General features: G+C 28.7%; 2 protein-coding genes across 3 annotated transcripts; one reads left to right on the forward strand and one right to left on the reverse strand.

Annotated features, from left to right (window-relative positions):
* The first annotated feature begins 206 nt into the window (after positions 1-206).
* On the forward strand, positions 207-6,953 carry timeout (circadian regulator timeout). Of its 2 annotated transcripts, none has more exons than XM_089221761.1 (22): positions 207-447; positions 693-796; positions 881-1,215; positions 1,291-1,425; positions 1,495-1,590; positions 1,702-1,980; positions 2,072-2,218; positions 2,290-2,402; positions 2,481-2,613; positions 2,680-2,834; positions 2,894-3,015; positions 3,108-3,270; positions 3,343-3,423; positions 3,612-3,718; positions 3,802-3,864; positions 4,304-4,382; positions 4,448-4,646; positions 4,715-4,940; positions 5,006-5,103; positions 5,176-5,395; positions 5,461-5,777; positions 5,837-6,953. In XM_089221761.1, the coding sequence occupies exons 2-22, from the start codon at positions 706-708 to the stop codon at positions 6,674-6,676; spliced, it is 3,999 nt and encodes a 1,332-aa protein (XP_089077887.1). In that variant the 5' UTR covers positions 207-447; positions 693-705; the 3' UTR covers positions 6,677-6,953. The 2 variants fall into 2 exon arrangements, with proteins under 2 accessions (XP_089077887.1, XP_089077888.1); XM_089221762.1 differs by having other exon boundaries at positions 3,802-3,861.
* On the reverse strand, positions 6,653-24,513 carry Gclc (glutamate--cysteine ligase). Its single transcript, XM_015509160.2, has 12 exons — positions 23,996-24,513; positions 23,781-23,890; positions 15,346-15,531; positions 14,492-14,664; positions 12,465-12,619; positions 12,307-12,369; positions 11,442-11,638; positions 10,669-10,840; positions 8,306-8,503; positions 8,055-8,228; positions 7,360-7,541; positions 6,653-7,267 (listed from the first exon to the last, which is right to left on the reverse strand). Exons 1-12 carry the CDS (start codon positions 24,143-24,145, stop codon positions 7,093-7,095), a joined length of 1,935 nt encoding a protein of 644 aa, XP_015364646.1. The 5' UTR covers positions 24,146-24,513; the 3' UTR covers positions 6,653-7,092.
* Positions 24,514-25,687: the final 1,174 nt, after the last annotated feature.

The following is a 25,687-nucleotide window of genomic DNA, read 5'->3' on the forward strand; positions in this document are numbered from 1 at the left end:
ATATATCACAGAATATATTATGAATAAATAATATATTTCATATTATATTCTGTGATTATATTTTCAAAATGCTTATTGTACGATAATGCAATCGGTTATTATCGTCGTTATGTTGGTCACGTCAGCCACATTTTGGCGCGTTTTTCATTATTTATTTATTCTTATCTATCATCATCAGCAAAATATAATAATATGAACTAACATTATTTAATATTTTTAAAAATAATTTTCTTTACTCGTTAGTCATTAGTCATAACTTGTAAGTTCTTAGTCTTTATTCTTCAATCCTTCATTCCATTGTTGTTAATCTTGTTATTTAATATTTATATCTTATTTTCTAATAACTATTATTTAAAATTTCAATACAAGTTTCATCAACTCAAATCGTACATCAATACATTTATGATTCTAATAGTATACTAATTTTTATGCCTCAATCTTTGTGACGTAAGTACCTGTATATTTAATTTTATTAATCTTTTTGTCACCTAATTCGCATAAAATGTGAACCTAGTCGTATCCTAAATTTTTCCTCTTACTTTTGATTGCAAATTGTGTTTAAAATGCATTCATTGTCATTTTGTTTCCTTTTGTAATCACTGTTAATTTGGTTAACTAATACTATTGAGTATATATTTATTTTTATAAACTCAATGTTAATACTTAGATAATAGTTATTATATTTTGTATAGTTGAACAAAAGTGATGGCATTAGTTCATGCTGAATTGACAGCTACTTGCAATTCATTAGGATGTGCAGGACCTGAAAAGTATTGTATTGATCCACAGTGTACAGGTATCTACTTGGTTATAAATAAATGTATACAGAATATACCTATTTAGTACATCTTTGTTTTGAATTCTGGTTATTTTTTTGCAGAGGCCGTTCGTGATCTCATCAAGTTTTTGAGACGTGATGGTGATGACCATGAAATCCGTCGTCACCTTGGCACAGCAAATATTGTGGAGACTGATTTGTTGCCAATACTCGTTGAATATTCAAACAATTCAGATTTGTTTGATTTGATCATAAGGCTGCTAGTCAATCTTACAACCCCCGCATTGTTGATATATAATGAACAACCGCCCATTGAGAAAACACAGAGCCAATATTACTTACAAATGGTGTCACACCTACAAAAATACAAACGAGCATTTACAGACATCAATGTCTGGAAAGTAATAGTAAATAAATTGGCAGAAGTTATACAGGCAGTATGTATGACTTTCATAAAAAAAACTTATAAAATAAATTAAATATTATTAAATAGTGTATTACTTTTATTGCAGGAGTACCATGAGAAAGGAGAGGAAAAAGTATTGTCCACAGTAAGACTTCTCATCTTAGTCCGCAATATACTGCATGTGCCTGCAGATAATGATGCTGAGTGTAGACCTGACAATGATGCAAACTTACATGATCAAGTAAATTAATACAAATAAATCTTATAATATCTTACATCGATCTTTCATTTAATAACTGAACATTTTTAGGTTTTGTGGGCATTGCATCAGAGTCAACTTATTGATATCATCATGTATATAACATGTTCAGTTAACGAAGAGCAATACTATTTACATGCATTAGAAGTAAGCATTTTAAATCAGTATCAATATTTTCATTTTAAATATATTTCTTAGTATATTTATGATATAATACTATATTTTGCTCTAATTTTGTTATTTTGAAAAAATCCTTAGATTATTTCACTTATGCTTCGAGATCAAAAAGCAGCTGAACTTGCAAATGCGTCAGTCAATCGTACTGAGACTGAAAAACAGAGAGATGAATATGATCTAAAAATAGTATTGGAAAAAGAACGAAAAGAAAAAATGGAAAAGCTTAAAAAGTATAGTGGATCACGCCATTCTAAATTTGGTGGCCGATTTGTTGTTTCTGGTATGAAATCAATTGGTGAAAACGAAATGGTTGTTTCATCAATGTCATCTAATATAAATAAGGCTTTTGACCGTCACAAGGTGTGTTTATGAATTAAATATTTAAATTCATCTTTTTGTCAATCGTAGTCACATACTTAATGTTAATATTATTTTTATTAATTCAATTTAGAAACCTCTTAAAACTCCTCGTAACAGATTACCTCTAAGAGATGTTGGTATTGAACGGAAATCTGCATTTAGTGTTAGACTCTTCTTAAAAGAGTTCTGTGTCGAATTTTTGCATGGGGCGTATAATATGTTAATGAAGCATGTCAGGGTGAGATTTTTTGTCTATTTTAACTATAAATATAAATATTTAATTCAATAAAATATATAAATGTGTTAAAGGAAATGTTAGTGCGTTCAAAAGGCCAGCCTAATGATGAATCATACTATTTTTGGGCAATGCAATTTTTCATGGAATTTAATCGCAATTACAGATTTGAAATTAAATTAGTTAGGTAATATTTCTGTTTAGTATTTACCATTTACTTAAGATGTTTTATTACATAATATAATATATTTAAATTTGTTTCCAGCGAAACTATGGCTTTAAACATATTTCATTTTGTCCAAGAACGCATTGAAGAAAGTCGTGAAAAATTGATAACCGATAAAAAAAAAATTCCTATTTGGTCTAAACGCATGCATTTAGGACTTAAAGCTTACAAAGTAAGTATATAATGTATTATTCAGTGTTTTACCATTGAATTGAGTTAATATTTATATCTCCTTTAGGAATTAATGGAAACACTGTTAGTGATGTATCAAAGTAATGATCCAACGTTAGAATCTAGTGCTCGGACAATTTTAACAAATTTATTTTACATGGTTGAGTATAGAGATATGTTATTGGGTTTGTTAAACTTATATGATGAAACAAAATTCTCACGGTAAATATTACTAAAATGCATTATGTTCTAAATATTTCATACATTTTTATATATTTTAGAATGTACCTCAAGGATCTTATTGAAACAAATCATGTTTTTATGAAACTTTTAGAGCATGTAGGGAAAAAACAGCGTAATTTGATTGTGCAGTGCAAAGCAAGAAAAAAGAAGACTTCTAAAAGTATAACAACTCATAAACATCATACATCACCATCATAAATAATGATTTCTCTTTTTATCTCCGTTTTTAACTATTTACATATATTTTTTTAGAAACCAAGGCTGCTACTCAAGTTACTCCAGAAAATGATGATGATATGTGGAATAATTTTAGTCCAGAACTTAAAGAAATTATTCAGATACGTGAACTAGCTGTTGATGTCATTGAAGCCAGACCTTATGATCCTATTTCTGAAGTACCTATGGAAGACCAAAAGTAGTTTAAAATTGTGTTTAATTTTATACTTTATCGACTATTGTTATATATTTTGATCAAATTTTTTTAAAGAGTTAAAGCCATGCAACGTATACGAATGCATATAAGAAATAAACGTTTGGAAGAATCTGTAAAACTATTAAGAGCTTCTAGGTAAGTAAAATATTGTATATGCCTATGTTCTATATAATATATTTATTATATTGATATTGTTCTGACTTTATATATTTTCCAATTGCTTAATAAAACAACAATTTTAGTAAGTAAAATATTAAAAATAAAAATGTATTATTTAGTACCAAAGTGTTTGATGTTTTTATTAAATAATTATGTATGTTCAGGGAAGTTTGGCCTGAAGATAGTTATTTTGGAAAACCAGGGCTAAATATCGATGACGAATTAGACATTTTAAAACAGATTTTCTACGCTGATCTTGGAACACCCATAGGTAAAACTGACATTTCTATTTTTACATGCTATGGCTTAACTACTTGATCATCAACATTACTTATTTGGTATTTTTAATTTCAGGTTATGATGAAAACATTTCTGAATCTAATGATTTAAATGATTCTGAAAACATCAATGTTGGTGGTATGTTTGTTATATTAATGATTATAATAAATATTTTTTTACGAGTATTAAATTCTTAATACTATGGATGAAATGAATCTTTTGAATGAATTGTACTCAATTTTTGCAAATTATTATTCTTCTATGTTTGCAATATTTTTAAGAAGTTAAGATAAGAATTATAATACTTCAAATAGTATAGATTTTAAAAACAAATTAATAACAATAATAAGTGTCTTAAAGGAATCAAATTACCCTGTATAATTTAAACTGAAATCTATTCATCATTACCTACATTTTAAAAATATTTTAATTTAATCAAATACCAATAAGTAATAAATATCTTCTTATCCTATCATCAAGTTATATTAACATGATTATGTTTAAATTTTTATACATCTTAAGAACTAAAAATATTGTCAATTTATGTTTATATATACAAACTAAATTATTTTTTTAGACGAAGAAGATGATGAAGAAGAGTCTAGTCAAATTAGAACAGAAGAAGCAAATTTTGAATTCATAGATTTTGTAAAAAAGTTAGTCATTTATTATTTTAAATGAAAGCTTTTCAAATTTTTAAATTTTAACTGTTACATTTAAGATTTGCAAAACCGAAAGTTTTACAAAATTGCTGTCAACTCTTGAAAGACTTTGATACTAATTCTACATATACCAATCATGCAATAGTGAAACTTCTCCATCGCATTACATATGACTGCAAGTATAGTGCTTTGATGTTTCAAGCTTCTGTTTTTCGAGTGTTTCAAAAAATATTTTCGTCCAAAAATCCTAGTCATAAAGTAATTATTATTAAATATTTTAATTCTTAAATAAACTTTGTATTTGATATATTAACATTCATTTTCAGGAATTAAAACATTTTGCTACTTTTATTGTGAGAAAATTTACTGAAATAGCAAAAAAAAATAAAAAAGTCTTTATGGAATTACTATTCTGGAAAGATTTAAAAACTGCGTATGAAATTGAAGAAGGATATGTAGTAGATTCAAATACTAAAATAAAATGGACTGAGGAACAAGAAGATGAACTACATAGACTACATGAAGAATATACACGAGATATGCCTGATGAAGGTAAATAATATTAAGTACAGGATTTCTTTCTATAGTCGATTTAATGGATTGCATTGTTTTTGTAGACGAATTGGATTGGATATGTAAGAACCTAATTAAACAGGACCGTTCAAGAGTTAGTGTTCTTAAAAAACTCAAACAGCTTGAAATTATTCCTATAAGGGTAAGAATGTTTATTAATATTTTTGTTATGTAATTATTTAAATGTGTTTATAATAATTTTTTTTTTCTTCAGAAACCATCAAAAATCATAAGAGAGTTTTCTGAAGCTGAAATTATACAAATAACTCAATTATTCCAAGAATTTAAAGATGCAAGTAATCCAATGCATTTAATAATGAAGAAATTAGATGTGAAACGTCCAAGAAATCACATAATCGATAAGATGCTTGAATTGGGTTTAATTAGAGATCGAAATGAGCTGAGAAAAAAAAATTCTAAGAATTCTAATAAATGTATTTAATGATATTTTCATTAATTTAATTTTGAAATACGAAATAATTCTTTTTGTTATGTTTAGCTAACAAAAACCAAAATGATTCGAGTGATGAAAGTCATGATGATTTAGATTCAGAAAATGATGATACAGAACCTATTTACCATAGTTTAACTTCTGTTTATGTATTGAATACAATTAAAAAAGTAATCGATAAAGATATGAAAACAGCTCTATTGTGGTTGATTGAGAGCTTGGAAGATGCAGCAGACGATTTGGATGTAGACGAATCTGATATTCCTCTACTGCCATTGACTGATGAATGTATGACAGCTGTTAATGATGTTGATTTTCAAGAAATGATGAAAATATTAGGAATACATAAACCATCAAGTATTCAGGTAAGCATATATTATATAATGGAATAATAATTATTTGATCAAAAACTAATATTTTAAAGGAAACCTATTGGCGAATACCTGGTAGATGGCAAGCAAATGATATCCGTCAACGATCCACAACTATAAAAAATGTGATTGAAGGCAATTTTGTGGCTGATGACTTGATTAATACAACTGAAAGAGTTGATGACAGTAGTGATGAAGATGTGGGAACAACATTTGATAGGATAAGGAAATCTCTGGCTCAAAACAATGTAAATGATGATCAGAAAACATTGAATTCTTCTTTAAAAGCAAACTCTTCAAACGTTATGGAAAAATCTGATAATCCTGACAACAGTGAAGAAAAAATTAAATTTAACAAAAAAAATGGTCGTAAAAGAAATACATTTTTAATAGAGGATAGTGATGTTGAAGATGATGTTACTCCTATAAAAATACCTTCTGATGATTATGATAATGGAGTTCGTAATCAAAATTTTTCATCGAATAAATTATTAGAAGACAGTGATGAAGATGACTTGGAAAAGAGTATTGTTACAAAGAAAAAAAAGAAAACTGTATTCGAAGACAGTGATGAAGACGAAAGAGAAGGTATTCGTAATCAAAATATTTCAGAACAAGTTAATGATGACAATAGAGAACCAAATTTAGTTTCTACTATAGTAGAAGTAAATAATGATACAAACGACAGTGATAAGGAAAAAAATATTGTTTCAGCAAACAAGAAAGCAGAAAATACCACAGATTTTACTAAGAGATTTCAGTTGGATAGTAGCGATGAAGAAGATTTTGATAAAAATCTTAAGAGAAAGCCATTGTTGACTAACAGTGATTCAGAAGAGGAAATTGGATTAGTAAAAAAAACAAAATACTTCATAAATGATGACAGCGACTAAGCATGTCGATAAACTTTTATTTGTTTTCAAAAGTATACAATAATATATTAAAATAATAAACAGTTTAAAAAAAAAAGTAATATATAATATGTGTACCTTATATAACATAAGTAATATAATGTTTTTTTCCTAATAATTCCCAAAATGCCCTATTTCATCTCACGTATAATATTATGTTACTTTTATTACTCAATTATACATACTATAAATATAAATTATATACACATATAGGTATAAACATGTATAAAATTAAATAAATTCTTATATTATAACAAAATATAGTGTTATTCATATTGTTACCAATGGTACTTTAATAAAGCACGATAATTATTATTATTGAATAATTACGGTGTGCGTAAAAATTATATTAGAATAGACAGGATGGATAACGACGATACAATAAGTATTATGTGCGTCTACGGAGTACAAGAATATACCTTTTGCACGGCCGGCGGTATTGTTTCCTTTGTTTTCGAGTTGGCCAGCAGACAGTCTCCCAAAAGTCGAGGACAAGAAATGCGACCAGACCGGATGCCGTCGGCCGTCATTAATAGGTCGTAATTGATTTCATCGTTGACCACGGAGTCGTGTCTGCCAGACAAAACCACAATATTTCATTAGTAAACAACTAAAATAATATTAATAAGGTCGAAAGTTCTCTATGATGTTATAATAGTGCATACTTGTACGCCGGATGATCTTGGACAAACCGACGTATCCAGCTGGCTGTCGTGTCGATCTGGCCGGACGCGCGACGCGAGATGAGCTTTAAATACTGCTGGATGGTGCAATGCGTGTCCGTATCGACTTCCATACTGGACAAGTAACTGTGAATCAACGGGATGAGACCCGGGAATTCGCCCGTCTGAAAACACGTTTGGGTTTATTGGTTTCGAGTGCGACTGTGTATAGGTCGGACTATTGACCAAACAAATATTATTTTTTAATTCTGAGCTCGGAAATTAGGTATATTATTTCACAATAGCTTCGGACCAGCTGAAATGTATGCGACATAATAATTTAGATTCTTCAATAGGTACATAAAACATTGCAGAATAAACACGTATAATATAGTCTATAAAGGGCACATCGCGTACATGTATCGATTCGTCAAGGGATATTACTCTTATGTTCAATAATTATTCTAGTCATGAAGCACAAAATAACAATAATAATATCCCAACTAGTAATATAGAGAACATGCATAGAAAATTATACAATAAGCAATTATTACCTATTCTTATTCGTAGCAATATAGGTGATGCGCGTCGATTTGCTTTTATCAAGTTGCTAAACAAATTAAGGTACCAACACCAAGTCCTAACTACCCCTAGCCTCAATCACTGTGTTTATAATTCAATCTATAATATTATTTTACTTTTCCGTTGATGATTTCGTTTATGGACATTTTCATATACGAGGCATCGTCGTCGGAAATATTTACGTTGACGTTCGCGGTTTTAGACGTTGACGCAGCGATGTTCTTGCGAAACCAAAATTTTTCCGTCAGGGCGGCCGACCGCTTTTGAGCTTTAGACATATTTTCGTCCACCTGCAAGTATTGCGAATAATATAAATATACCACAGTTTTCATTACATTATAAACGAAATGACCGACCAAAAACGTACTTTGCTAATGGGAATGATGAAGTTTAATTGATACGACAAAATGACCCTGGTGAGCAGCACAACAAAGCACACGATCGCAGCATTTTCAAAATCAGTCAGTTGCACTTCGCACGGTCTGAATTCGACGCGCCAACCAATCGTTGACTTGGGTGGCGGAGGCTTAAATCGCATGGTCTGCCAGTTGGTTGACTGTATGTTCTGTTATGTGTTATTTAAAATCAAAAATTAGTGTTTTCATTACTACTTCATTTCCAATTACGATACTAATAACATATGGTTCATAAAAAAATGTGTGGGTACAAACCAAAAGTGATGTGTATGAGTGGTGGGACATAATTTATTATTTTTAGATACAAATTGAAACCATAATTATTTTATAGAAAATAACTTTATGGGTGAATAGTTATAACTACATATATGCATCATATAAAACATTAACATTATATCATCCTCTTCAAATAAGCTTTTAGATTCACAAGCATGCTCTCCAAATTGCACTAATGCAGTAATATACCCAACCTCTTATGGTCCAGTCGAATTAGGTTTTCAGCTAGAAAAATTTTCCACCTAGCTGAATTTTGATGCACAGCTTTATGACATCGTTGTAAACAACGTGTAAATATTCCACATCGTTATCATGTACGCGTTAAAGATTATTCGAGATCAAAGATCACGAAATTGGCCTTTGTTGAATATCTCGCTTTTTATTAGTCGTACAATAAATAGTTTTTGATAAAAATTATAAAAGTAACTATCTATAAGAAAGGTCCAATACTTCAATGACATGAAATATGGATAAGATAATCATGTTCCCGATCCGTGTAAAATCCAATGCAAAATGGCTATGAATAAGATAAAAGAAGCGGCTGCTCATGCACGAAATACTCCACATAATCCATAAGCCATCGTTTAACCTAACCTATAAGGTATAAAATATGGTCAATCACTTCGCGACCCCACTCCCCTCCATCTATGTATATTAGGTAAAAATTTGAACAGTAAAAATATCCTATCAATATCAATTTTAAATCAGCGTTTTATTATTTTTGACCTACGCGAATCCAAGTCAAGGTGTTCGCGACCCCCCCGGTTGAGAAACGCTGATATAATCAGTACTGTAAAAATAGCACCTGGAGTAACCAGTGCAATGCCTTCAATTTATCATTTAAAACATATTATACGCAGAGTTCGGACACATAACCAATGCGCACAACCTATTCCGAAAACAATAAGTGACCTTAAAATAGCTGATGAGTATACCTATACTAAAACGATGAAAGAAGAACAATTTTTAATATTTGACAGTGGAGCATCACAATATATAATCCTAATGAGAATAAGAACTTCATAAAAGTTATAGCATATAATGTGTCACTGAATGGCGAATGCCTAGATAAAATTATATTTAAAAATGAATAGGTAGGTATAATATTGTTTTATATAAAATTATTATTATTATTATTATAACTATAAATACTTATTATTAGAACTTAACGTTATTATAATTATAATGACAGTAAAATATACAATATATTCGCTATTATCAATTCGCGGTAATTGTTTCGCTATTTTGGCCGGATATCGTTTTGAACATCACTAGCTACGCCGAGTATTAAACGACGAATTAAACATACATTTTGAATCATATAGAGTTGGTATTTTAACAGGCAATGAAGTGCACAGGTATCAGCTAGGTAGAATATACATATATAATATATTATCATGGTTATGTGTGGTAAACGTTAAAATTCGTGAACCGCAAGTTTAATTGGATACATATATATAACCGTTTTGTGGTTAATTTGTTCTCTGCAATTTATGTTTGAAACTTTTTTTCGTACAATCAGTATAAAACGAGATGTTAACGCAAAAGCTACTTCTTGTTTTTATCGAAAAAATCCTATTTCATTAAAAGTGTACCCTTTGTTGGCTTTATAACATAAAAATTTTAACTTTTACGTGAAAATAACATAGGACCTTTTTGTAGATAATTACTTCCTCTACAATTTTTATTAGAACATTTTTACTGTACGGCTAATAAAAAGAGATTATATAAAAAAGCCAATTTCGTGACCTTTGATCTCGAATAACACATACATAAAATTAATGTCGACTTATTTTTAAACGTTGTTTACAACGATGTCATCAAGATGTGTACCAAAATTCTAGTAGTTGGGAATTTCTCGTATAATTTGACTGAACTATTAAAAGTTAAGAAGGGCATGAATTGAAATTATAATTTTTGGAATTTTTATTTCATTTTTAGTTTTGCTATATGCATTAAGCAAGAAATATATACACTTAAAAAAAATAACAATCAGTAAATCACCTTATATAAAATATTATAAGGTGAAAAAACCTACTTCGAAGTGATCCATCTCGACGGTATCGTCTTGGTGCACTTTCTCGTTGAACAGAGATACGGTATCCCGGATAAATAAGTGCGCTACATGCTGAGCCATCTGGTGATCGATGTTGGCGTTCTTAAGTTTGTTGTAGATCGTTTCATCATACACAAGCGGCACGTCATTAAATCTTTCGTAACAAATCAAAAAAAAACAAAATTGTCAGGTAAAAATATTTTAAACAAAAAAATCAAAATTTGTTTTGTTTCGTTATTTATTCTAATTGCATCAAGTTCAACGGTTTCGACAGTCTACCTCAGTCCTCAGTTGTCAAGTATATATTATCAATTATTATCATAATAATAGTTACAGACCGCCAATTGTATAAAAATGGTATGGGACGGTTCAGACATTACACCTATACATCATATACATACAAATCTAACCCCAGTAGAAATAAATTTGCAGACGCCACATTATACATGAACACAGATCAAAATGCTGAGTATGATGATCCCAATTAAGAATTCCACAACCGTGCAAAAAAAATTGTTCCACCAAAACCTTAGACCGAAGTCAAATAAAGGGCCTGGCGTGAGGCGCGGTGGTTGGCAGTTGGCCGCAGTTATACTAATGTGTGTTGAGGTCAAGTATCGTCCCGGATGGGTAATCACCAGGGGTCATTGCGACGAATCCTTGTCCACATATAAAACATCATGTTCAACCGTACCAACTGCAGTACTTAACCCCCAGAAGTAAGATAGTGAAAAAAAAATCAAATATATTCTCACTTTTCGCCTTGGCTCGATAGGTACAATGTTGTAGAGTCGTAACGCGATTTAGGTATAACAAACTTATCCGTAGTCAACGGCTCTAGTCCTCTTTCTTGTCGTGTACGGCAATCCACGGACTTTGATATCACATCCCAGCGGCAGTCCACGTCTGTTAGGTATCCTCGAAATATGGGCGATGCCGCCGTCAGTGCCAACTATGGTGATAAGATTAAAACGATAAAAGTTAAATACGCATCAATTACTTATTTCATATACCATGTATGTAAAAACAGATTCGTAATTTAAAAAATTGATAGTTGAAATAACATTCACAGAATTCGGTACATTAATATAGGTATATATGTATAGGCGTATCGCGTATAGCCGTATTATAATTTATAGTCACTTTTTTCAAATTAACACCCACACATACTAAAGTATTTTCTAGACAATATATTGTTTTCAAAGCGTTTAAAACATACCTACGCATATTATTATAATTTTATAGTATTACCATTTCGAGAGTTTAAACAATTGTACATCATATTATATGATATATGATATATGATCATGATGTAATATATTATTTATTAATTTATTAATTTATTATATATCTAATTTTAACTTTAAAGGACCTATCTATTTAAATATTGCGTGTTTACAAGTATTATAAACATTTTTAAAAAATTAGGTATATAAAAATTATAATTTTTGAATCGATAAACAAAAACAAAATTAAAAGTTAACAACGTTTTCCATTTATTATATATTATATATTATATACTGTATAGGAAATATATAGGTATATATAATATTATATAATATTAAAATATTATTATATTTATAAATTAATTCGTAATTAAGGGTTAAATTATTAGCTCACCAGAATTGGGCATAGCGGGGTGAGTTGATCATAAAGAGTTCGGGCTTCTCTTATGCAACACGCCTGTAAAATTTTTAACAATCAAAAGATGAAACAAGATTTTTTTCGAGCAAGCACTCCGTTAACACAACCTATATGGTCTTTATATTATCACATACCTGAAACGTCATCTGTAAACAGCAACAACCCATGCCGAATGCCATGGCATCCATGTATACGTGATCGGGTAGTGCCGCATTCAGACTGTCCGTATCCCCGCCGATGCTGATCAAATCTTCTTCAAACGGACTAGGAGTGTTTTCATCTTTGAATACTAAAAATTTAAAATCAACATTATTCACATGCCACTGCGTAAATTATTTTTTTCTAATAAAACATTCCGTTAAAGTTTCATTTAATTTGCGCTTCGTATTATATAATATATATATTATCATATGTTATGATTATCATATATTATGTCAAGAATGCATACAACTTAGGTGGTCGGAAAGGATGATGATAATTTTTTTTACCGTAAGACATAAAATATTGAGCAGAAGCCAAAATCCCTTATGGCTTGTAATAATTAAACTTATACATGTCTGTAAATTAATAATGTATGATATTTACATTTTATGCTTTTGAATTCTGAACATATATTATATTCTTTCAAAGTATTGTTAAAAACAGTAATCGAAATGGTAGGTATTCATTTTAATATGCATAAGTTACGAGTATTAGAATAAAGAAACTATAACACTAATCAGTATCTATAACAATAAATGAAAACAAAATTTCAATATTTAGTTGGTTGATCTATATTATAATAATACAATATATGATCTAGTTTTATAAAATTCAATCCAACCAACCGTTGTATAGTAAGTATGCATACACATTACGCATCAAAAACAGAACGTTATAAGTGTACCAACCGCTAACTATATAGTTACAACAATACCTAACCTTAACATAGTAATAGGTATATACGAATATATCTGCAGCATATTAAGATTAATCATTTTAAGGCTAGTGAATATTGTTCAGTGAACACGTTTTATACATTAATAAAAAAAATAATATATACAACATTGTAATTCTAATTTAACAAATTCATTAGAATATCACAATGTGATATTGATTTCCCCCTCCAAAGTCTAAATGGACGTGAAATCGACTATTATAACTTTTAAGTATTGAAAAACTCACGAATATAATATTATACTATCATTATCATTCACACGTAAAATATGTGGTAGTGGTGACCTTTATCATGTATGGATTTATTGAATTAGTATAAACTATAAAGTGTTTTAGTTACATTGTTACATACATATATTGCTTAGGTATATACTATACAACCATTTTCGTTTAGATTATCTTTCAAACATGTAAGCCAATTAAAATATTTTATCACTGCGTATATGAAGTTCCTAATAAAAAAAAACGTTAAATGGGGGCAGAACAAGAAAAAGTTATCGACGGATTACATATAATAACATATATATATATATTTTTAACATGTTTGTTCGACTTATAAATATTGTATGCTACTATAGAGTACTATAATATTTGAAAATGAGTAGATAGGTCAAGACACTTAATAAAACTATGCATTCAGACATTCAGCTATTACTGTTGCTGAGCCGCAGGGGGGACAAATCTGGGAAACAATATAGTATCGTACAGTTATACTTCATTCGTCGAACACATGTTGCATCAATGCAATCTATTAATTATATTATTAAACAAATCAGACGATAAATTTCCGTACCATATCATATTTATTATTTGTTAAGTTTACAAACACTAGTATATTTTCAAATGCAGTAAGTACTTATACAAACTACATAATATGCATAAACGCACGACTAGTCACGTAAAACTCAAATGGCAAAAACACAAATCTGATGATGTCACACTAAACAATCATCATATACTTAATATTAATATACTGATATAATAGTCAGGACAGTTAGGTATGTTTATATACTAATATTATCTATTATAGTAGTATAATAGTTATATACTTATATGTTCTATAATATTATTATACATCCTGCAGCACTTATCGTTGATTCAGTCAACTATTTCTTCGCCAACTTAACAATAGTAATCATTTATATGCATGTAAAGTCTTGCTTGTGTTTAAAAATAATGAATAACATTTTGATCTGTATAATATATATGACATAAGTGTATTTACTCGGAATGTTTATGGCAACTCGCTCCCCTCTCCGCTGCCGTATGTTCCTGGTGAGCGTAGAGAACCTCGGATGCCCTTTATAAATCGCTGAGTCCGGTATGAACAGTGAACGCGAAGGACCGATCTTGGGTGTCGGTTGATCCACGGGCCACGTGAACTCCGGACATCCAAGCCTGCACACAAATGCGTCCCATATGCGTGCATATTTTGTTATATCTGTGCCTGGGCCATCTGAAACTACAAGCCCAAAACACCGAATCCAGTGCATAGCCTTTCTAACGTTCAACGAGTCCCTCATCCACATGCCCGCATCCCGAAAAATATAGAAAACTTAGGCCGGCTCCATATACTTCCCGTATCGATAATTATATATTTATATTATTACAATTATTTACATTTAGGTACATACATTTACATACATAACCGATAATACAGGTATAGATTACGTTAGTAAACTTAATCGTTAGACGCGGTAATACTTGTCTCGATTATCTTATGATAAATTTATAATCCTGGAACGATAGTTTAATATTGAATACCTATTATGTGTGCGAATACCTCAACAATCAAAATTAATAATAAATATTAAATAACACCGTCGTAGCTGCAGAATATTGCATTCTAAGCTCCATTAAAATAACACCCCACGTCCAACACTACGATATAATACGATAATTGATACATAAAAGTAGAATATATTATAATTTATAAACATTAGGAAGTCGCCATAATATGTCATCAGTCGATCATCTCAAACTCCTACGACTGTTTCGGATCGATAACGCGTCAATGGGGAGTAGGACACATATAACAATATGTCAATATAGTCGTCTGTATACAGTAGTTTTACATACCTGGGGAAATTCGTGATGGTCATCAACACCTCGTCTGGCCCGAGTAATTGTTGTGCTTCCTCTCTGCGGTACCGCATATTCGCTTCGACTATGTTGAAATGGGCCAAAAGACCACCATAAGGTTTTCCAGGAGTGCCCTCAATCATATAAGCTCCATATTCAGGCCTCCACAATGATTTGACGTTACTAGACACAAACGTATAAATTCGAGTAAGTGATATAGCTATACGTACACATGATCACGCGGATACTATGCTAATTTATAATAAACATAAAAATCTGTAACCATAAATACTAACCAGCAGTATTACATATGATATTGTACGAAACGTTAAATTCACATTACATTGCATAACATTAGTAAGTCAGGAATACAATTTATTACATCCATTGTATTCTTTGCATTGGGTTATCTTGAACATCATAATTTATAACACTGAAAACTAGATGTCCTTGTGCCAATGGCATACAAACAATAGGTGGTCAAATATTATATTGATTTGAATGTGTATAATGTATATTTTATGGTAGGTACGAGGTACCTATCTACCTCAGAAATTATGTAAACACACGAACGCACGATAATTCAAATACAGTCCTAATAAATAATATTAAAAATAAACTTATACTTCCATCATTATAGACACTATCTAAATGGACTGAATTTATTGTATTTACTTATGTGTTGTAACTTACATATTATAGGAGAATTAGGGATTGAAATGTATATGGAACTATGGACATATTATTATAGTATACGCGGAGTGCACAATAGAATTATCAGTTATCACTATAGGGTCTATGATTTTCCATATTTTTTCTTTTTGTCGTGCACATAGCAGGACATATTATAAATCCGAATATTCGATTGGTATGACGTAACAACAAGTACTTTATGAGCAGACTTAATATAATATTGCATATTTTCGGACGTTTTTAATTAATATAAATGGGTTTTTTTGTTTTTTAAGATGTTAGATTTCAAAGAACAATAAAAATAAATAAATTATTAGGTTATTTAACATGCACAGGTTAGGTTATGATAGATTGCATGAACCTAGGGCCCCCACAAGGGGAAGTCAGATGGACCCATGGTACTGGGGTCCGGACTTATGTTTAATTGGTATATATAAGCACATAATTTGATATTTTTTGGGCATTTTTAGTTTTAAAATCATAAACGTCCAAGTTCTAATTATCACTGTACTAGAAGGTTGTAAACTTATACTATAGGTACTTTCCTATACTCACATACCTACTATTAATTATATAACATAAGTAATATTCCTAACTGTATAATATCAATGGAGTTATAAACCTGGTTATATTGAGATAATTAAAATAACTGTCAAACAATGGCAACTCGAGTGAGATCATTAGTACACAATTGCGTCATTTCAAAATTGCAGATAATGTTGCATAATATTTTTTAAATGTGGGTCGCATCGATGGTAGGTTATAATTTATATTCAAACCTAAACAATCTAAATCCATTAAATTAAATTAAAAAAATAAAGAATTAGCTTTAGCTAGCTATATATTATCGCGTTGTATTCAAATGTTTTATTTATATAAATACTTCATATTTCTTTGCAGGTGTTGTAGCAGTATGATATAATATTTATAGACTATATTATCAATGTTTTTTATGTTTTAAATTATACATAAATAATAATAAGTTTCGTAAATACTAAATATTATATTATATTATTTGTTATCAAACGTTACTTATACTTAAAATAATTTTATTTAAGCTTACAAAACTAAAAAGACAAATTATTATAATTTTAGGGAAACTAGTTATCTGTAATGTATGAATCCAGGTGTATATAAATATATTTCGTGAACAATTTAAGATCATAATAGGACGTGATAGTCGCATGTGTTCTCTCCGTCTTACAAGTGCGTAACATGGAAAAAACTGTTTCGCGCGGGAAAGAACCGAGAAGTCTACAGTTAGAACTAAGAAACCTAATTTTAACCATGAAAAAATGAGAATTTTAACTGTGCCACGGCGTTTTTATTTTTTCGATAAGACCAATATATCAAAAGTTATTGAAGTTTGAAAAAAACTTAAAAATATTATAACTTTTTTTCTTATTAAAGATATCAAACAAATAAAAACGCTACGACAGAAAATATTATTTTTTACATTGTGTTAAATTTTGGTGTTTCTACTAAGCGTACAGACTGAGTGGTTCTATCTCGCGCTAAACAGTTTTTGCAATATTACGCACTTATAAGACGGAGACAACACATGCGGGTATCATGTCCTCTAGATACAAAGTATTACATAGGTAAAAAGAAAAAAAATATTTTAATACATCTTTCTATAAACAAAAGAGGTTCTATGAAAAACATTAATATAAGATGATAAATTTTATCATCTGGATATATTATGTTACAGTTAGACTAATAATTACATCGGTTAGGTTAGGTTAGTACATTATATTCTCTTTTTTAATTTGAAAAATATTACAGAAATCAAGATGAATACTAAAAATACATTTAACAATTTTGAAGTAACTTTTTAAACTCTTTAAATGCGTAAACGTGATAAATGATAATACTATTAATGTGATTTTCATTATACACAATTACACATTTTTGCGTAACAACCCAAATTTAACTAATTGTTTTTCTGAACTCATCGAAATCTAATAAATCTATTCAAACGTTATCAAAATAAAAATTAATAAAACTAACAATTTCAATATGATATTCTACATTAATATTATATTTATAGAGTACCTACCTACTTATTTTAAATTTTAAAAAAAACACAGTTAAGACCCCAATAATCAAAGAAAAAAAGTTAAGTAAATCGACTATTAAAATATGACAAATCAATAATAAAACAAAATATAAATTATTTTAACGTTGGCACATTTAGAATTCTATTGTTATGAACGGAAATATAATTTATAAATATGATTTACTCGACAAACTGTTGTTAAAAAACTCGTAAAATTAATATTGTATAATCGAAACTAATCTCGTTTAATCAATATGGACATAAGAAATTAAGAACATTCTACTGTATATATTTCATTTTATTATAACTATAATTTGAAGTAAATTATTATTTAATAATCATAACAATACAAATACAATTTGTATATTACTATTATTTAATAATAATAACAATACAAAATTACAAATACAATTAGTATATTACCAAGCATAAAAAATCGTGTAAATTAAAAACTTTAATTGCAAAGCATACACAAACAATAGATACAAAACGATTTAATGTTAATATCAGATTTTTTAAGCTAAATTCTTAAAACAAAATATTGAATTTTTTATGTGTTACAATTTGCAGCACTACAGGATACATAGTAAAACTCAGAATGAGGGATCTCATTAAAACTATGAAAAATTTCAATACTTAATAATATGATATTCGCTTTTGGGTAGTTAATTGTTTTAGTTTAAAGTTTTGAAAATGTTAGTAGCTATTGTACTTAACTTACAGCAAGTCATGAAGTATTCAAGTATATACATTTTAGTTAGGTACCTTAAAAACTAATTTATTCACGTAGAAATAACCGATTCTTAATGGCATCTCAAGGCTTATTAATTATTTATTAGTTTATTTCAAATATTTAAATTTTTAAACAACAGTGAGGTGCAGAACGGCGATACCTAGTTTAAGAAGCTATAACATAACGACGAATCGTTTATTTGAAAAAACGATTTTTGCATATGAAATCTAAATCAAGTAATAATAATCATATATCAATTACCTATAATAATAACTAAAATTTAAGATCTGATTGTTAGGTACTATTTTAACAATCATATTTCTTAGTTATCAGTAATCTGACATCATATTCTATGAATATACATACCGCAGGTACAGTATTACTACAATAATGGTACACCAAAACGTAATTATTATTCTAGTCTAGTCTACATTAACTAATTTGTTTAGTTAAATAAATCTAGATTAGATTAAATAAAGTACAATCTATATAGTAATACATTGTGCAGCATTACCCGCACATTTAACTGCCCATCTGCCCTCTATGCTACAGTGCTAATTTTAATTTGATTCAATAATGAAAAGGCTTAAATAAACGCTCAATTAACCTACCTTCCGCACAAAGATAAAACATAAATACAAAATACGAGAGCATTCTGGCTTAGTACGACAACAGAATTAATAATATAATTTACAAACTTATATTCAGTGATTGCATTATAATAAACCGTTGTGTGATGTAAGGGATAGTCATTGCATACCGATCACCGATCAATGATCATTAAATACTCATTAAAATTTAAAGATAGAGTTTGAAAAAGCTGTCAGCGATGAAGAGGTACTCAGAAAATGTTATTTTAGAGTTTCTTCTTGGTTTTTGACAGATAACTAATTGTAAGACACTACTAAATTGTACCACAAACTTGAAATTCATACAAAACATAGATCCTTCATGATATGCAAATACCATGCAGTCAAATGGAATAAATTCCAAATATTTAATATTTTAATAGGGCTTACTGAAAACCATCCTCCAAAAACCATTATTATGCAATATTTCTAATAAGATTATTCTGTAAAATAAATATTTCTAAATAGGTAATTCAAATAATTGTACTCTTTGGAATAAAATAATTATCAAGAATATAATTTAGTATTATTTAAAAATGTAAAGTTGGACTAATCTATATATTATGCAACATAAAGCGTTAAAGCTAAATGATCCAACATATATTCTCTAGTTCGACAAAATAATTAAACAAGAAAGAAGTGTGTAGTGTAAATAGGTACTTGTACTAATGTACTCGGTCATGCTTAAATATATCTAATGATTAATAATCATTAAAAACTAAACATATTGAATTATATCGATATTACTAAGTTCTAAGTATGTAGATACATTTACAAGTATTCAATAAAACATAACAATTCTAAGTATAAGACCTGAAAAAGTAATCATCATATCTAAATATATCTAACCTAATCTTTTAATGTATGCTTGTGTAAGTACTTAATATATTAAAATGTATAAAATTACCAACAGTGTTGATTTTTATGAGATGACAGTAATTTACAAATTAAAGAAATTTAAAATAGTAAATTCTTTTAGATAACTATTTAAAAAATTAGAAAATAATATTGTTCCACATTAAAATGTATAACAATATTCATTTCTTAATTTTATTCTAAAAGTATCATTAAATTTGTATAGTGAAAAAGTATGTTTAACATAGTATATTCTATACTTGTTATCAGTGCATTTTTTAAATAATTTTAAAACTACACTAGGTATTTTTACTTATTTTTATAAATATTTTTTAAGAGGAATTTTCATACTTGTCTTATTCTTATACCTATTCATTTTAAGTTTCAATCTAGTTCACCAATTATCACATTTACAATAGCAAAACTTAAACAACAATATTGTGTTTAAATACATCACAAAAATATAATAAATAAACCATTTAGATTGGTTGTTTCATCTAGAATAAAGTAAACATATATAAGTATATATATATAAATATAATATGATTTCAATAATTGTTTGATCCAGTGGCGTGACGAAGGACTATGTTTGAGGCATGTGCCTCAGTTTGAGGGGTGGTGGGTGTTCTCAAAGATCATCTGATGTGTTAAAAAAAGTATTATTATTTAAATGAATAAATATATTTTATCTTAAAAAAAAAATGTTAAATGTTTTTTTGTGATGGGTGGGGTGGGTGATGGGTCTGAAAATATAACTGTGCCTCATAACTTAATAAAATTCGCCACGCCACTGGTTTGATCTATCTACCTAATACATTTTAAGAAATATCTGGCATGTAATTTTATCTTAATGTGATTTTATTTAGAAGCACTTAACTTTGTGTACTTTTCTAAAAACATTTTTAAAACTGGATCGCATAGTTTATGCTCAAAAATATTTGACAAACGAAATGCATAAAAAGGGGGATCTATAAAAAATACATTTTACCAGTTAACTTTGGTGAAAAGCATATCAGAAAAATTATTTATATCAATCTGTAAATTATAACACAACAACAATACCACATTACAATAACATTGATTCTATAATTTACTAAAATTCTAAAATTGATGATAATGCCTTAATTATTTTGCAATAAAAACAATTATAAAATTAAAATTAAGATCATACATATTACACATTACACACATATTTATTACTTAAGTAGGTATAGATATATTTTTAAATTACTCAAATAATGTCATAGTTAATTAAAGACAAATTAGTAGATTTTTGTGTAATTATTAACTTGTTTGTGTCCACCTAACCTAACCTAACCATACCAACAAATTAATTACTTATTTTTTAGTTGAGAATCCCATGTCTTATTTTTTGGAAATCATTTATTTACCAATTAAAAATAGCTAATTATTTATATGGGACAATTATTGTTCTACAAAAAATGATTTATAGCAATACAACTTAATGCAAAAAAAATAAGTATTTTTGTTAAAATATCATATTCCACCATAAAATAATCATTATTTGTGCAATGTACCTAACATACTTAAGTTAGATGATATCAGTACAAACATATTAAATGGTTTATTAGATACTACTTAAAACTAATTATCATCTGAACTTGTGAATAATATAGTTAAGAACAAGTATTTTTATGATAGTTCAATTTTGTAGGAAGATATGGGTATATAAAAATTCCCATAACTCAAACCAAGTTATCGTTAAAAAAAACCACAGATGATGTTCTTACCATCAAGTTTCATAATAAATCAATTTACTCTACTTTTTAAGCTAACAGAATTAAATGTGATTTGCTAAGCGTAAATTTGCTATGTTACACACTTATAAGACGGAGACAGCAAATACAGGGTGATTTTTTTATCATGAATCACTCATTATTTCAAAAAGTATCAATGTTTTTGAAAATATTTTTTTACAAATTTTCATGTTGTTAAAAAACAACGTTTTTATTAAAAAATTATATTTTTTATCCTTATATTTTTTTAAGTTTTTTACTTTTTTGAATGACAACCTAGAGTTTTAATTTCATATTCCAAAGCAATTCCAAACCGCAGACTAAAAAGAAAGTGGTGCCGCGACCTATTACAAAACTTTAATGTCTAACGTCCGTCAAAAAAAAAAAAAAAAAAAAAAAATATATAAATTATGTAATTATAGTAAAAATTAATTAAAATAATTAATCAATTAGTCAAGAGTCACTAATGGGTGGCTGCTTAAATCACGCCTGTCACGTATCATGTACTATTATCATATAAGCTTATTGTGCAAACTGTACAGATTGTTTATTTCAAATAAAAATAAAAAATAAAAATAAAAATATTCCAAAGCAGAATATTATTCTAAGTATTTTGATACGTAAAAATCGAATTTTGGACGAGTAGTTTATGAGTTATAAGTATTTAAAGTTTAAAGAAGTGGAGTAGTGGAAAAACATTTTGCGGGGTAACCCTGTACCACTCCACTCTACCAATCTAAACTTTAAATACTTATAACTCATAAACTACTCATCCAAAATTCGATTTTTACGTACCTATCAAAATACTTAGAAAAATATTCTGCTTTAGAATATGAAATTAAAACTCTAGGTTGTCATTCAAAAAACTAAAAAACTTAAAAATTATAAGGATAAAAAATATTAAAAAAACATAATTTTTTAATAAAAACGTTGTTTTTTTAACAACATGAAACTTTGTTAAAAATATTTTCAAAAACATTGATACTTTTTAAAATAATGAGTGGTTCATGATAAAAAAATCACCTGTATGTGTGTAGCATTCTCTTAATCATAGAACTTAACATTTGACCTCATAGTTATTCTAAATAATCCAAATTAAATATAAACAAATAATTTTGGTTTTGATAGTTTAAACTAATTGAAAAAATTAATCCTTCTTAGTTTATTGATAGATATCTAGATAGATCTAAATTATCTGTAGACGAATAAAAAAAATTAAAAATTAAATTACAAAACAAACCAAACAAGGCTAACTACTACCATTATACAACATTAATTTAACTACTTATTCAACAACTTCATGATTATTAATCATGTAAGTTCATTTCTCTTACATTAATAGGATACCCTTGGGGTATGAATTGAATGAATTGATCTATAGTTGGTATAGGTACATAATAACTATGTGTGTCAAAACATTATTTTATTTTATTTAAGCGAAACTAATTATCTACGGTTAAATTACTGTAAATTATTATGTTATTTAAAATAAATTTAGTAATTTATTCTTTGCACATAGATAGATTAGTATAAAAGTAGATACTTTATAGGGCAATTTCAGAATTTAAAATAATTTCAATCATATAATTTGTTTAAGCATAAAATTGTTTTACTTAAATACAAAATCCTTATTCAATACTACAGTCTACAATTAATTATAATGTTATTATTGTTATTCTTCAATCCGGAATAATAATTGTACTTACTGTGGGTCGTTAGCTTCTTTTTCATTAAGTTTACTTAAAATATCTTGTGCGCACAGACTGACTTTTGCAGTTTTGTTGGTGTGATCAAATTTGACGATTATGTATTCAACCTAGAAAAGTTGAAAACGAGATAAGTCCAAAAAAAAGTGTTATGATATTAAAGCTACTACCTAACTGTATTACAAATTTAATCTACCATCATCGTCAATAATTACCTCATCACCCCATTTCAGAATATCTCCTTTGCGGTCCAACAATTGATGGTACAAGTTCAGAAATTGATCGATACCGTGCTGTCTGACATGATCAGCTAACTGTTTCGTTTCATCCCAGGAGAGTGGTTGCCCTTCTGTTAACAGACCCATAATGGCGCAAAAAAACTAATTTTCTCTTTTAATTAAAACGAAAAAATTATGACTTCAAGTGAGGAAGTAGTTCTGGTGCCCACACCGTGTACGAGTTATTTATTTATATTAAAAAATTCGGTGTGAATCGGTATTTCAGTTATGTGTTTTCAAAAACTCGGTAGATGAGCACAAAATTAGTCACCTTCCACTACCTTAACGCACTAAGAAGACAAACCGCCGCTTACGGATACTTATTGATAACTGAATGCCGAATGAACGTGAATACAGAATAATGAATACTGAAGTTCCGAGTTTCCAACACCAGAACGGTCCGATGCGGCAGAGCGCCGATACGGCCACGGGTGTCGACTGCCGGACTAAATATTAATTATTATTTCATATTTATCCCAGCCACCAGGGCGACCAGAGATGATAATAATTGCGGCACGAATTCGTGCCAATCCTGGTAAAACCACAGATTATATAATCTAACGTTGATGGTTAACGGGTTAACCGCGGTTCAGTGTTTAGGCCTGTCTACTATAACCGATAACCGTTGAGATACCAGTAACCATTCAGATTAAATAATTGAGTTTTTTTTAATATAATTTCATTATATAAATCAATTATTATTATTCAATGTGAAATTTATATTTTAAATACATATAATTAAATAAAACATACACAATGCACTGCATTAAACCTTTATCGAGTAGGAGTAATTTCCAGCATTGCCGTCCGGCGTCCAATATATTAATTCATAAAGAAATTTTACCTTACATTAAACAATATATTGTCAAAAGGCCATAGCTGATATCTATTATCTTCTCTATATTGTACAATTTTATTGTGCCCGGCGGAGGTCTAAATAATATGTCTAATACTTATAGGATCGGCCATGATTGGCACTTGACAGTCGCCATCTATACGACGAACACGCGTAAGGCCTCACCACAGCCTGCTAATATAGTATAATATAATATACCTAACAATCAATGCGTTCAAAATAAATTTATTTGCCTACGTAATGTTGTTACCTGACAAATGTATTCACTTTTTCGCAAAAATTAATTTATTGCTAAACTCAACTTTTAGAAAATAATAGATTTTTAATGATATAAATCTAATAATATAGTATTCAATCATTCCGTGGCAAATTTAGGAATTTTTTTATGGGAAGTGTTTAGATAATTACACTATACAGTGTATCCCGTGAGAATTTACCCATTGCAAATATTGCGATATCTCACAAAATAATGGAGATATCAAAATTCTGGTTTTATAATAAGAATCACAGGCATAAGAACTACAATTACTTCATGTTTTGATAAAAAATTAAAAAATATAGTTTTATACAGTGGCGGCTATCCTATACCTCAAGTGTATCGACGGATACACATGATTTTGGGGTGGGTGAGTAGGTGGTTAACTGCTTGACATATTATAGGTATTATATTATAATACAGTGTAAATAGCAAATAGTATACATAATTATCTTGCTGTATTGCTCTAATTAACGATGGTTTCAGTAGTAGTAATGCAGTCACGAGACATGCAACA

Source organism: Diuraphis noxia, unplaced genomic scaffold (assembly GCF_037042655.1).
Source record: "Diuraphis noxia isolate RWA-SAM2 unplaced genomic scaffold, SU_Dnox_SAM2 contig0002, whole genome shotgun sequence".
Classification (NCBI taxonomy): domain Eukaryota; kingdom Metazoa; phylum Arthropoda; class Insecta; order Hemiptera; family Aphididae; genus Diuraphis; species Diuraphis noxia.

Coding starts and splice junctions, on each gene's coding strand:
- timeout (XM_089221761.1), top strand. CDS start 706: ATGGCATTAGTTCATGCTGAATTGACAGCTACTTGCAATTCATTAGGA. Junction 1,981..2,071: donor AGGCTTTTGACCGTCACAAG/GTGTGTTTATGA, acceptor AATTCAATTTAG/AAACCTCTTAAAACTCCTCG. Junction 3,719..3,801: donor TGATCTTGGAACACCCATAG/GTAAAACTGACA, acceptor TTTTAATTTCAG/GTTATGATGAAAACATTTCT.
- Gclc (XM_015509160.2), bottom strand. CDS start 24,145: ATGGGTCTGTTAACAGAAGGGCAACCACTCTCCTGGGATGAAACGAAA. Junction 8,504..10,668: donor TCGAGATGGATCACTTCGAA/GTAGGTTTTTTC, acceptor AACACATAACAG/AACATACAGTCAACCAACTG. Junction 7,268..7,359: donor CAAGATCATCCGGCGTACAA/GTATGCACTATT, acceptor TTTGTCTGGCAG/ACACGACTCCGTGGTCAACG.